At 42.1% G+C, this 14858-nt stretch overlaps 1 protein-coding gene across 1 annotated transcript in view; it reads left to right on the top strand.

Moving 5' to 3' along the window:
* Positions 1 to 14858, top strand: part of FRAS1 (Fraser extracellular matrix complex subunit 1) — a 394684-nt gene that overhangs the window by 368299 nt on the left and 11527 nt on the right. The window contains exons 65-68 of the mRNA XM_081813142.1: positions 2567 to 2717; positions 4102 to 4209; positions 5637 to 5796; positions 9743 to 9859. Coding sequence (XP_081669268.1) covers positions 2567 to 2717; positions 4102 to 4209; positions 5637 to 5796; positions 9743 to 9859 — 536 coding nt within the window. The remainder of the gene's footprint in view (positions 1 to 2566; positions 2718 to 4101; positions 4210 to 5636; positions 5797 to 9742; positions 9860 to 14858) is intronic.

The following is a 14858-nucleotide window of genomic DNA, read 5'->3' as shown; positions in this document are numbered from 1 at the left end:
TTTTTTTTTTAAAGATTTTATTTATTTATTTGAGAGAGAGAGAATGAGAGACAGAGAGCATGAGAGGGAGGAGGGTCAGAGGGAGAAGCAGACTCCCTGCCGAGCAGGGAGCCCGATGCGGGACTCGATCCTGGGACTCCAGGATCATGACCTGAGCCGAAGGCAGCCGCTTAACCAACTGAGCCACCCAGGCGCCCCACCCCGACACTTTCTTAATAGTTATTAAACATTAGTGACAAACAAACATTTTAGTAAGAAGCCATCGTCCTAGAAGGGCAGTTATATCAAAGGCACTAGGCTAATGCATCCTCCTGGGAAAATTAGATCTAAAGCAGATTCTACCCAATTATGAGCGTTTATCTCAATGAACTAAAAATGACGTTTGTTCTTCATTTCAAATCAGGTTTAACCACACTGAAAGAGGGACTTCTGGAGGCACTTAGAGTAATTATTTTGGGAACATGTCTTTGATTAACATTTGTTTTGTTTCCTTGTAATGCCTCTCATTTTGGTTCACTCTCATTTCATGGGCACTACTGCCCTCTACCGATGGAAAATTAAGGCATTCTTAGGTTTGCTTTCTGTTTCTGCAGTTGAGTGACCTACATTCACTCCCGAAAATGGAAAACTAAGTGATTGGTTTCTCCTCTGGCCTCTCAAAAATTAGTATTCTGTGTTCGCCATGCTTTTACTCTAATTACATTTTTGGGTATTTTTGTTCAGAACATGCCTAAAAATCTCAAAGACTAAGATTTCTCATTATATATGCCCCACTTCTTAAACCAACACAGAATAGATACACAGAAGTACTTCATTGCAGTCTGTTTCTTTAAAAATGGTTGAAACAACTGGTATATGGTAGAAAGGATTTAGAACTTACAGTCAAGCCCTAGTTCATATCTTTCCCTATCATAACTTCTCTGAATCTCATCTGAAATTGTAACCAGTCATCTCAACATGGCAAGGTACTTGGCACAGTGTAGGTGTGTGGTAAATATTTGTCAAGGTTTGGGTTTTTTTTTAAGGATTAGTAAGTAATATCATGAGGGATAAAGGATAGAAAACAGAAACAGAGGAAGGAAAATTAATTTTTCCAATCAACTGAAGAATTACTGAGTTCTAATATCAACAATTTTGAGATTAGACCATGTGTTTTTAACAAAGCCTGTATATTAAAGGGGCAGAATACTGTGTGAGGTCCAGATAAAATCTGGAAATTTTCTGAAGAAAACAGAATAAGGCATTTCAAAAGATATTTTTTAATGAATATGGAATTAGCAGAATTTTTGAAAAACTTGGAATCAAACCTTGAATCCCTGACACCATTGAATATGAAAAAATATTGTAGAAAAATAAAATGTTGATGTCCCAAATGTTGATGAAACATATGGCTCTTTTCCTAAATTACCCATGGAAACACTTTACATTGTGTTTTAAAACAAAAGAAAAATATGAGTTCCATAGTATAGTGTATCATAGTATTTTACCAATGACAAAATTTTTTCAAGCTCTTTTGTTATAAAAGAAATAATATATTTACAGAGGATAATACAAAATGAATAAATCAAGTCCCACATTCATATATACATATAAACAGTTACCTTCCCCATGAAAACTTCTGCATATATTTTATCTTTCTATCCAGTTTTTGTTCATTGCATAGTAGAATAAAAATTTTTGAGCCATTAATTAATAGCGGTAACAGGAATCCCATTAGAAGAAATATTCCCTTGTAAGTGTGATGTGCTGCCTTTTCAAAATTATTTCAGTGAGGCATTGTATGAGATGGGAAATTATACAAGCATATGCCGCTCTGAACTGTGTTGCTAAGTTTCCTAGATATGATATCCAAATCCCATGACTTCAGTTCCTGTTGCAAGAGATGTGACTATTCACTAAAACATCCAAGTCAGCCACACATTCATCAGACTTGGGCATCTTTCCAATTAGAGTTGATTCAGACTCTCCTATAGGTCACTGGAAAATGTGGTCAGCGAGGGACTATGTATTAATCCTTTGGGAATAACTGTGTTACTTTAAAATCTTGGCCAAGTCTTCCAGCAATTGGAGGCAAAGCTCCTTCTCAGTCTTCAGAAGTGTTTTTGTTCAAGTGTCACCTCCTCAGAGAAGCCTTCCCAGATCACCCTATAAAAGAAATATCTTGGACACTTCCCATCCCTTTCTTTATTTTTTAAATATATGCATCACCTTACTAGACTGTAGGTTCCATAAGGGCAGTGAGTTTGGTTCTTCCCACTGCTGAGGAGGAAGCTCAGTCTGGTGCCTAGGCACCTAGCACAGTCGTGGGCACTTGGTTAGTAATTATTGAATGAGGGACGCCTGGGTGGCTCAGTCAGTTAAGAGGACCTGCCTTCCTCTCAGGTCATGATCCCAGGGTCCTGGGATCCAGCCCCACATCGGGCTCCTTGCTCAGCGGGGAGTCTGCTTCTCCCTCTGCCTGCCGCTCCCCCTGCTTGTGCTCTGTCTCTCTCTCTGTCTCTGACAAATATGCCTTTTCATCCCAGGGAAGAAATAACCCTCTGTGTGCACACCATTTGCTTGGCAGGTGAGAGACTCTGCTCAGTCGTTCCTGACCGTCCACGTGCCTCTCTATGTGTCCTACATCTACGTGACAGCCCCCAGGGGCTGGGCCTCTTTGGAGCACCACACCGAAATGGAGTTTTCCTTCTTCTATGACACTGTTCTCTGGAGAACAGGTATACCCATTGACATCTTAACTCTCCCTACCTTATGTTCAAGCAAGATGAAAACAAAGTAATAAGTAGTGACTTTTAACAGGAGCTCCAGTCTTCATCCCATTGTCCTATATACAGTCAAAAGGAGGGCTGCCCCTCTAGGCCAAATGAATAAAGCGAACCAGGTTGCTGTTGATATATCTTTCCTTTTCCAGGCACCTGATTCGAAGACCCTTTTGCTCCTTAAACGCCGTGAATCACACTATTTTTAACTAGGAGCGAATGAACATGATCATACTCCAGAAGGATACCTCTGAACCCCTAGTGGGCAGTATAGGAACCCATCTGTCACTCGCTATCCTCTACTCTGGGTCTAGCTATCTGGATTGAGTTTTCCATCCCTGGAGGCCTTCCAGCATCAGCATATATGGACATGGTTCTTTTCAGGGACCACAGATCTATATATTGGTGACAGCCCCTCAGCTGGGAGCTCACACCTTCCTCCTGTCTTCCCCAAGCCACCTTTTCCCACTGCTACCTTATGATGCCCCAAACTCGTCTCCCCCTTCTGCTGCTCCTTTTCTCCCTCTTGGCCTCCCTGGAGGGGATTTACTTGATCTGAGCTACTAAACAGCTACAGGAATGTTCATTAGATAGGGCTTCATCTCTAGAAATGGAAAATACAGTCTTTTCTTCTGTTGAGGGCTTTGAACTCAAATCATTTGTTTTATATTTCTCATAGGAAAATAACTTCAGGAAGTTTTCACACTCTGGGTCAGATAATTTCTCGAGCTTTGGGGTTCTTTTTAAAATGTTGTTTTTTCCCCTCCTTTGGTTACCCTTTAGTTTTGGGTCATACGGAACTCACTGGGCATCATGATTGTAATTACCCCTACGAAAGCCATGGTTTATTCCTGTCATGCCATATATGGCTGGCCTTCTACAAGCTAATCTTGAATCATCCATTGGTTTGAATATTAAATGTAGCCACCAGGACATTGCTTATGGTTCTGTTGAGTCACGAAAGCAGTCCTTGTGAGGAAAAGCAAATGGAGTCTGAAGCAGATGCACTATAATCACATCCTGGTGTAAAGTTGATGTAAGAAGTTTAAGTAAGACCAATTTTTTTTTGAGCTATGGGCTAGGGCCCTGACTCTGGGCTCAGTGGCATTTTCAGGTATGAAGAAACTATGCCAAGGAGAAAAAACAAAACCAAGTAGAATGAATTGGTAAATGTGTCTAAATAGATTCTATGTTCATATGAATATGCAAATTTTTCTTAACTTACATTCAAATTACTGTGCAGCTCTACTTAGAGGTATCACTGGGACAACTCACATGTAGTTTACTCTCTGGGAGATCTCATTCCCTAACTTGGATGTTTTGTGTATGATCGCCTGCCCAGGAATCCAGACAGACAGCGTGCTCTCTGCAAGGCTTCAGATAATAAGAATCTACATTCGAGAGGATGGCCGTCTTGTCATTGAATTCAAGACCCATGCCAAATTCAGAGGTAATATCAGTGCAGTTTTTCCTCCAGTTTTTCTTATTAAAAAACATTACAGGGGCGCCTGGGTGGCTCATTTGGTTAAGCGTCTGCCTTCAGCTCAGGTCGTGATCCCAGGGCCCTGGGATTGAGCCCCACGTCGGGCTCCCTGCTCAGCAGAGAGTCTGCTAACCCCTCTCCCTCTACTCCTCCCACCTATGCCTGCTTTCTCACTCTCTCTCTCTCAAATAAAGAAAATCTTAAAAAAAAAAACAACATTACAAACATAGACAAAAGGCAAAAGAATAGAACAGTGAAAAACAATTGTTAACATTTTGCTATATATGTATGCATCCATACACACATGCATACCCATTTTTTGGTACCACATTTGAAAACAAGTTGCAGACTTCATGTCAAGTTACCCTAAATACTTCCCTAGACATCTCTTGAGAGCAAAGACATTCTCTTACACATCACAGTGGTGTCACTACATCCAAGATATTTAAGATTGATCCAATAATATCTAGTTCCTATTCATATTCTGTTGTCCTCTATTGTCCTACAGATGTCTTTTCCATTTGTTTTTATATTGTTTTATATTTATTTTATATCTGTTTATGTAAAGGGAACGTGGATCCAATCAATATTTACATATTACATTCTGGCTGTTACATTAGTCTCTCAGTCTAGAAGTCTCTCTACTTTTATTTATTCATGACACTATATGACTGCATTTTTATTTATTTTTTTTTAAAGATTTTATTTATTTATTTGAGAGAGAGAATGAGATAGAGAGAGAGAGCATGAGAGGGGGGAGGGTCAGAGAGAGAAGCAGACTCCCTGCCGAGCAGGGAGCCCGACATGGGACTCGATCCCGGGACTCCAGGATCATGACCTGAGCCGAAGGCAGTCGCCCAACCAACTGAGCCACCCAGGCGCCCTATGACTGCATTTTTAAAGAGTAGAAGTGTCCTGCTGAGTAACCTTTACCTTTTCAATGATGTTTACAATTGTCTCCTTCCACTGAGGACTTGAGTGGCTATAAATGTAATTTTTTTTAATCTGAAACTGATATTTCTGTTTATAAGCTACCAAGACCTTTCTGCCTCTAAGAAACATGTTTTTTGGAATTCAAAACTAAGTGTATTTGACATTCATTGTCACATAAGGGCCCCTATTATTATGAATATGCCCGCACCCTTTTCACAAGGAACATTCATGTTGTTTATAAATATATATGACCATAATGACCATCATGAGTATGCTGATAGATCGGGGTGAGATGCCATGCTGTCCAGCCAGGGTGGAATACATTCTAAGGTGTGAGAGGGTAGGTATAACCTTAGTTGTTTGGTAGAAGAATATTAATTCGGTACTAAGGCTTTAGTAGGGGATTCATCTCAAGGATGATAAAACTCACAACTAAGTGTGTGTGTTTCCCCTTGAAATAGGACAGTTTGTGATGGAGCACCACACCCTCCCTGATGTGAAATCATTCATACTGACTCCAGACCACTTAGGAGGAATTGAATTTGACCTGCAGCTACTATGGAGTGCTCAGACTTTTGATTCTCCATATCAACTCTGGAGAGCCACAAGCTCTTATAACAGGTGAATACAGAATGGGATGTTTGGGGGAGATCTGAAATGGTCTCAGTCTCTTTCAGAGGCTTGGGAAATATGGCTTTTTTTTTTTTTTGCAAAAGTTGGATTTCCGTTGTTAAGGGGAGAGTAGAAATAACCCTTGACAAATAGAGAAAGAAACAAAGTAAGTCAGATCAGCTTGTGCTGTGTAGACGAGGAAGTAGTTACCCTTATTATAAGGATAAGAGTGAGAAGGCTGCGTATCACTTCTATTCGCATCCTATTGGCTAGAATTTAGTCATGTGACACATCTACCTGGGAAATATGTCTAATTAAAGCCTTAGTGGGGTGCCTGGGTGGCTCAGTTGGTTAAGCATCCTTGGTTTCAGCTCAGGTCATGATCTCAGGGTGTTGAGGTTGAGCCCTGAGTCAGGCTCCACGCTCAGCATGGAGTGTGCTTGAGATTCTCTCCTCCTCCCTCTGCCCCCCCACCCCACTCATGCTCTCTCTCTCTCTCTCTCTCTCTCAAATAAATAATTAAATAAAATCATTTTTAAAAATCCTAGTATAATAAAAAAATTTCAATCCAATCACTATGACCAGTTCAAAATCCAGGATCTCTGTTTATCAGATCCAGATGTCACCCCTTATGGTCCAATCTTCTATAAAATAAATAATAAGATTTATTTCTCTCCCACACCCAAAATAGAGGTAGAATAGGAATTGGTTAAATATGTAAAATATCTCATTTGTGAAGGGGAGGAATAGGAGAAACACAATGAAAACTATTACCATAAAAAGGATAATGAGGCAACCAGGAGTCCATCATAAATACTATTATCCTCATTTTATAGATCATGAAATTAAGATTGGTATTTAGCATGAAATTCTTGTCCCAGCTTTATAGTTAAGAAGTAGCAGGTTGTCTTAAGGATCATTTTCAAAAAGATTTCTTTAATTGTGAATTTTTGGTTTTATATCAGGTTTTTTTTTAATAATGATTCCTTTGAAATCAATATGTAATAATCTTCAAAGGCTATGCTTCCTAGAAGCTCATGAGATTATATGCATGCTATGTCCTAATTTATAGACATGGAAACTGTCTTCTTTAAATCCTCTACTGATTCCCCACTGCCTACTGGATGAAGTCCAAATTCTTTATTCAAAGCCCATACCCTCCTCTCTAGCCTCATCTCAAACCCAACCTTCTGAACCACATTAAATAGCTCACCAACCCCTGAACCCACCAGCCCATCTGTACCTCCATGCCTTTGCAATTCCCTCTGCCCTTTCTGCTCTTTCCCTCTTACAGACCTTGAACTCCTCTGAGCCCCAGCTCAAATACTCAAATACCAACCCCTCTGCGATACCTTCCCTGACTCCCCATACAGTGCTAGAGGCCCCTCTTCCTCTTCCCACCTTGTTCCAGCTTCTACTGGAACACAGCTCGTTATATTACATTCTCTAAGTAGAGTCCCATTTTCCACTAGCTTGTGAGCTCCCCAGGGTAAAGGCATGCCTGATTGATCTTGAATCCCCAGAGCTGCAGGTTTTAGCACATGGTAGGTCCTGAATAAACATCCCTTAGGAGCTTACGTTTGAGGTAAGGGGATAAGAAAATATAACTAAATGGCAACGTGTAGAACAACATCCAGCATGCTGTGCTATGTGTGCTGTGAGAGGCACCGAACGCGGAGACCATGGCTGTTCAGGGAGGGCTGGGGGGCTGCACAAGGCTTCCTGGAGGAGGTGGGGCAGCTCGTGCTCCATGTTGCAGTATGAGAAAGGTCTAGTTCTCAGAAAGGAGAGGGGGAGACCTATTGAACTAAAAACCTGCATCTAGGGATGGCATATTTGCAGGGATAGTGAGGAAATGGGCCTAAATCATATTTAGGGATGAGAAAAGTAGGACTGTGGGCTTGGGAAGCCATGTACTTTGTCCTGCATTCATTTGTTCAGCAAATATTTAGTGAGCATTTACTGTGTGTTAGGGAAGGTTCTGGGTACTTGGATACATTTGTGAACAAAATAAAGATCCACACAGCATTTACAGTAAAGTAAGAAGACACAAAAAGGTGGCCATAATAAACAAGTATGGCAGAACATGTCAGAAAGTGGGGAGTGCCGTGGAAAAATAAAGGATTTATTTTTTTTAAGATTTTATTTATTTGACAAAAGAGAGAGAGAGCATAAGCAGGGGGAGGAGCAGGCAGAGGCAGAAGCAGGCTCCCCGCTGAGCAGGGAGCCCAGTGCAGGGCTCCATCCCAGGAGCCCAGGATTATGACCTAAGCCACCCAGATGCCCCGAAAAATAAAGGATTTAGAGCAATCTGTAAGGAGAATCAGGAGTGGGGGGACATTGTGATTTCAATTAGGATGTGCAAAGTAGGCCTCAACAAGAAGGTACATCTGAGCAAATACTGGAAGGAGGTGAGGGAGTTTGCTGGCAGGGTTTCTGAATTGGTAGCGTGTCTCGCATCCTGGGGAACAGTAAGGAGGCTGGTGTGACTGGAGTGGAGTGAGCAAGGAGCAAGAGGATGGGCGGTAAGGCCAAAGAAGTAGGGGGATGGGGTGGGGCCCGCACAGTGCTTGGACCTTGACATTTACCCAAGAGCCACAGCAGGGTTTGAGCAGGGGAGCAGCATGATCCAGCCCATTTGAAAGCAAGGGTTCCGGCATGGACAGTTCTGCCTGCCTAAATGTTTCTATTAATTATGAGTTACTATTCACATTATGCATGCCAATTTTCATGTAATTCAAATGTGATATATAAGGTCTCACCTCCTGCTGGCCCAGGGTTTGGAGGAAGAGAGGGCTCATGGAGGAAAATAACAGACATACAGACTGTCAGACAGGAAGGGGCTTAGAAACTCAGCCCTGAAAGTTTGCATTGTTTGTCAAAAATCATACAATTGTGGAAAAGGCAAAGGCAAACCAGGTTTAGACCATCTCAGTTTCCAGCTTGTGCCATTCCATTAAAATGACCCCAGGATGTGTCATATAAGTTTTGTTTATTTATCTAACCAAATCTTTGCTATCACTTTATGAATAACTAGATAAATATAAAAGAAATGGTCAAAAAACAAACACAGCAAATGTGAGAACTGTCACAGATTGCTCACAACAGTTATAATTAAGATTCATAACCTTGCACTCTTCATTCAGTTGATGGCAGCCTCCCAAGACTCTTGAAGAATCTTCCTGAAGTCTCTGGCTGTCTGGCTGTCTTCCAGGCAGCCTGCCAGGGCTGGGGCTGCTACTCCATGACAAGTGTGGGAAATGAAGTAGGTGAGGGTACAAAGGCTCCCTGCTCTTGGTGTCCTAACCGACAGAATTCTGTGATCCACCACAAGGAGGGAAATTCTCAACGCTTAGTCTCCTATGAGAAGAGAGATTGTCCTTCAGCATCGTGATGGGCTGAGCCCTAGAGTTTGGAAGAGGAGCCCGGAAACCAAATGCTAAGGAAATGGGGGTGTAGGCGCTCTCTGAGTGGGGTGTTCTTTAACCCTGAGGCATTTGCCACCAGCGGTCAGCAGCCGCTGACCTGTCCACATCTTAATAAGAATCTTTCGCGGTCGAGAATGTGTTGAGCAGGGTGTCCATCAACAAGAAACCCTAAGTAGAAATTGTCAAACAAGTTTCATGGAAATCTAAAGGAAGTGGCCAGTTCTGTTTTGTCTTCACTTGAGCCTTTTAGGTTTTTATAAACAATGTGCCTTTCTCAGCTTTTCTCATGAAAAGGACCAGTATAGGATAAAGGCAAGTAGCTCTATTTAACACCTCTGGATAATACCCTGACAGTTAAAATAACCAGTGAGGAATTTCTGAAGATTGTGTTTGCAGACCTGTAAAGTCTGTAGATGCTGAGCACAAATACCATCTGAAAGGTGTTTAATGAAGTCAGTGTGTTTCTGGGTGAGTAAATAATCTATAAAATGTCCCCTCTAACCACAGTGTGCTCTGCATGTTTCCAGGAAGGACTACTCGGGGGAGTACACCATCTACCTGATCCCATGCACCGTGCAGCCCACACAGCCGTGGGTTGATCCAGGAGAGAAGCCTTTGGCCTGCACTGCACATGCCCCAGAAAGGTAGGGAAATATGGCAGGTCCTCATGATGTGTAAATTCACCTCCTCGCTAAAATGTATTTGTTACGGCAAAATCCGTTCTCGTGATGCCTTCATGGTCATTCGCAGGCATGCAGAGTGGCAAAATGTTGAGTCACCTGACACACACATTCCCGGCTCAGGTCAAGCAAGGCAACACTCTACCTTCTTCTTCCAGGTTTCATAACTATAAACAAGTATCCTTTTCATGGTCTGTGTAGTGCCGTGGTTTTCAAATTTTTGTGCTTTTTTATTGGTGATTTCACCATTTGTAACAGCTCCCAAGCATAGTGCTGAGGAGCTACCTAATACTCCTAAGTAAAGAAGCCTGTGACGTACCTTAGGTCACATAGACTTTCTTGGGCATAGGTTTTCAGTGCTGTTGCCACGAGTTCTACGTTAACAAATTAACAACATATTAAATAAGGTGTTTTAAACAGAAACATGCATAGAACGGGGCTAGGTATTGGTCAGTCAGTGAATATGTTGTGACCAGAGGCTGCGGGAGCTCTACCCTGTATTTGCCCTAGGAGCAGTGATTCAGTATTCACTGACTCAGCATTCGCCGCAACTCTGGAGCATACTTACCACGAATAACAAGAATCAACGCGGCCTGTACCCACCTCAGACCTGAGACTGTCCACGGTGTGCCATATGTTCATTCATTCAACCAGTGTTAACTCAGCTCTTATCGTGTGCTTGGCTCTGGTCCAGCATGGAGATTATAGCAGAGGATTAAAGGTAACCTCAGCTCTAGCACCATCCTTCTAGGAGCTGGGCAAAGTGAAGAGAAAACTTCTTTTTTAAAGATTTTATTTATTTATTTGACACAGAGACAGAGACACAGCGAGAGAGGGAACACAAGCAGGGGGAGTGGGAGAGGGAGAAGCAGGCTCCCCGCAGAGCAGGGAGCCTGATGCGGGACTCGATCCCAGGACCCTGGGACCGTGACCTGAGCCGAAGGCGGACATCTAACGACTGAGGCACCCAGGCGCCCCGAGAAAACATTTTTAAGAGAGGATGTTGACAGAATCTGACATTATCATGAAGAGAAGACAATTTGGAATGTGACAGTCAAATTAAGAAACTGAGAATGGGCCATCGGATTTGGCGATTGAGAAGTGGTTGATGATCTTGACAAAGGGCAGGCTCGGTGGACTGAGGGGTTAAAGCCTGATCAGACCACGAGAGACAGAGGAGAGAAAGTAGAGACAACAGGGATAAACTGTGCCTAAGGTGTTTTATTATAAAGGATGTCAGAGGAAAGGGACAGTAGCTAGAAACAGATACGAAGTCAGAAGAGGTCTTATTTGTGTTTTAGAGTGGAAAATATTTCAGGGTGTTTGTATACTAGTGGTCTATTAGGTGAAATTTCATGTTGCAGTAGAACAAGGGGAAGTCAGCTGAGCCAAGCCTTTGAGTCGGGTGGGGATAGATCTAGGACAAGAGGGGAAGGGCCAGCCTTCACTTGAAGCCCAGAGCCTTCATCCAGTGAAAGAGGAAGGCATGCAGAGTGCATGGATATAGGCGAGGGGAGAATTGGTAGATTGCGAGGACAGGGATGACAAAGTAGAATCTGATTAAATCTGTTTTCTCCATAAAATGAGAAGCTAAACATTAACCGGAAGTAAGGAACACTGAGGCTTGAGACAGCTATCTCAGAGAGTGGGAAAGTGGGTGTGCTAGAGGGTCGCCGACAGCAGCTGATCGGGCAGTGCTAAGAGCCCATTGAGTTGTTTTAAAATTGCCGTATCTTTGACAACAAGATAAACTGTGCATACTTAAGCTAGATACAGTTTAATAAATTCTGACATATGTATACACCCATGAAACCATCACAGCTAACATAGTGAATATATCCATTTCCTCCAAAGGTTTCCTCATGCCCCTTGGTAATCCCTCCCTCCTACCCCATGCGAGCCCACCCCTTTCTCCAGGATCCACTGATCTGCTTCCTGTCACTACAGATTAGTTTGCATTTTCTAGAAATTCATGTCAGTGGCATCATACAGTATGCATTCGTCTCTGACTTCTTTCACTGAGCATGATTATTTGCCTGCACCCCTGTTGTGTGTAACAGTAGTTTGTTCCTGTTACTGATGAATTGTATTCCAAGGTACAGCTATGATGCTGCCCTTTGTTTATCAGCTCATCAGTTGGTGGACATTTGGGTTGTTCCCAGTTTATGGTTGTGAGAAATAAAGCTGCTGTGAACATATATATACAAGCCTTTACATGGACATATGCTTTCTATTTTCCTGTGTAAATACTTAGGAATAGAATGGCTGGATCGTATGGTAGGTATATGCTTAACTTTTAAGAAACTGCCAAACTGTTTTCTGAAGTGTTTGTTATATGGAACAATGTGTGTACCTTCCCACCATGAGTGTGTTGGTGTTCCAGTTCCTGGTCAAAGTGGTCAGGGAGGTTCCGTGTGATTAGAGAATTAATGAGCGGAAGTAACAGAAGGGGTGAGCTCAAAGTCAGGGGACGGTAGTTAGAAAGGAAGATGCTGGGAAATGAGATTTGGGGAGGTGACACATAGTAGGACCGTGAAGCATGAGTGGGGTGGACAACAAGCTCTTTGGAGGTGAAGATATCAAGGAACTGAGAGCTGAAGGGTATTAGATGATTCATCCATGTGGACGTTGAAATCACCAAGATCGATGGTAGGAGCACGGTAGTCAGCTAAGTGAGGGAGGGAAAGTGACCAGGAAAATGGTAGTTGGCTGCAATAAGGAAGAACAGAGGGCAAATCATCAGGTGAGATATGCTGGGACATTTGTATTCACGTATTCAATTTTTTTAATTATGAATATTATATTACATAGAAGACCACATATAATGCCTATATAAAACCTTGAGTAATAGAACATTATCTGATAGGAATTGCAACTGCGTGAGTGAGTATCTCTTGGGCTTACTGATGATAAAATGAGTAATAATAACTACTGGGGGTATTAATGATCACGTATGGAGTGCAGGCACTGTGGGAGACTCTGTACTAAGCTCTTAACACTTCTCACTATAGCGTTCCCCCACAAAATTGGCACCATTATTTCCATTTTATAACCAGTGAAAGTCGGAGTCAAAGAAAAAAAAAGAACTAGAACATTCCCAGTACCTATACCCTGAGTAACCCTCAAGTTGCACTGTCTTTCCCACCTCTCCACCTGTGTAACCACTAGACTGATATTTGTACTTATCATCCCTTGTTTTGGTTTATGGTTTACCTCATATTTACTTCTGCATGGTTTTGCATGTTTTTGAGCGATATAAAAATGTCATACTGCACAAATTCGCTCTGCAACTTTTCTTTCTTGCTCAATGAATCACTTCTTGATTCATAAGTGTATCAACATTTGTGTTGATTCATGTAGCTGTGCTTTGTGCCTTGCTGCCTTAAGGTATTCATTGTGGGAGTATTCCACAATTTATTTGACCATTCTGCTTGGCATATAATTCCACATTCTGTTATGAAGAATACTATATGTGTCTCTGAGCATACATACGTAAGAAGAGTTTCTCCAGGGTAGGTGCCAGACCTCTTTTTTTTTTTTTAAGTCTTTTGCCATTCGAAAATGGCAAAAAGGAGCAAAAAGACACCAACACATCTCTACCCCTGGTGCTGTGTGGGTCTGGGAGGCCACAGAGGGAAGACTGTTGTTGAGTCAGTTTACTGAGGCTTTAGAGTTGGAAGTCTTTGCCTTACATCAGGGAGATCGTTGCTTGTGGGGTCCCTGTTATTCCCAGGGTGACTTTCCGTAGGGCCTAACCCTGCTTTTGATCGTCTATATGGCTCCCCAGGGATGCGATAGAACTGCAACACAAAAAATAGTCAAGACTGACTCAGGGAATTCAGACTTAATTCAAAAGAATTATGTCCCCTATAATGCCTGTTTTTGTGAGGTCTGTCAGACCTTCCAACCTTATAAATCATCATCGTCATCTCTAGTCCATTGTTTGTTCTATTTAATCAGTAAATATTCATTGAGTATCTTAGGTGTCAGATACTACATGGAATCTGGTAATACCAGGATCAACAAGAAAAACCTGTTTTGCTGAGTCCGCTAAATGAGCTCTTGGTGCAACAAAGCAAAGTAGTCGAAGCAGGGTCAGCCCTAGCTTGTGTGGGTTGCTCCTATGCTCCAAGTTCCTCCTATACCCCAATCCTCTCAAATCTACCCACTGGAGCACTTCCAGTTAAAAGTAAGGAATGGTCGGAAGGACTCTGTTGCAAGTATAAAGCATTGAAATTATCACTCATGCATTATTCTTTAACAAATGTATGTGTCAGAAGCTTGGCCAGCAATGAAGATATAATAGTGAGCAAGTAGATATGGGCTGTGATTCTATGGAACCTGTAATGGGTGAAGCAGACTTCGACCTGATTTACATTTAAAGTCACTTTATTTAAATAAAATATCAAATCATGATAAGTACTGTGAATGAAAAGTGCACAGTGTAATGAGAACAAATGATAAGGGGTGCCTGGGTGGCTCAGTCGGTTAAGCATCTGATTCTTGATTTCAGCTCAGGTCATGATCTCAGGGTTGTGAGATCAAGCCCCATGTCTGCTTACGACTCTCTCTACCCCTCTGCCCCTCCCCTTACTCTTTCTCCTTCTCTCTCTCAAATTAATTAATTAAATTTAGAGAGAGGGAGAACAAATGATAAGGGATTTGACCTAGGCTGGAAGGGAAGAGAAAGAGGGTGAACTGCCTAGACACTGTGGTGTTTGAGTTGAGATCTGGAGGATAAGTAAGAGTTAACTAGGCAAAGAAAGGCAGACAGAGGAGTGTTCCTGCAGAATGCCCAGCAAGGTCAAAGTCAGGAAACTTCAAATTCATTATCACTAATCTCAAGTCAACCCTCAGAGATTCCCAGCACAAAATAAAAACAGTTCCTAACCACTGGCTTCACTCTCTCACTCTTCTCAACTATTTTATTCCTTCCCATTCAAATTGCTGTATCTCCCCCATC

Source organism: Leptonychotes weddellii, chromosome 2, assembly GCF_054177405.1.
Source record: "Leptonychotes weddellii isolate Sample4059 chromosome 2, ASM5417740v2, whole genome shotgun sequence".
Taxonomy (NCBI): domain Eukaryota; kingdom Metazoa; phylum Chordata; class Mammalia; order Carnivora; family Phocidae; genus Leptonychotes; species Leptonychotes weddellii.
Note: the sequence above shows the minus strand (reverse complement) of the source record. Positions and strands in the feature narration are given on the sequence as shown.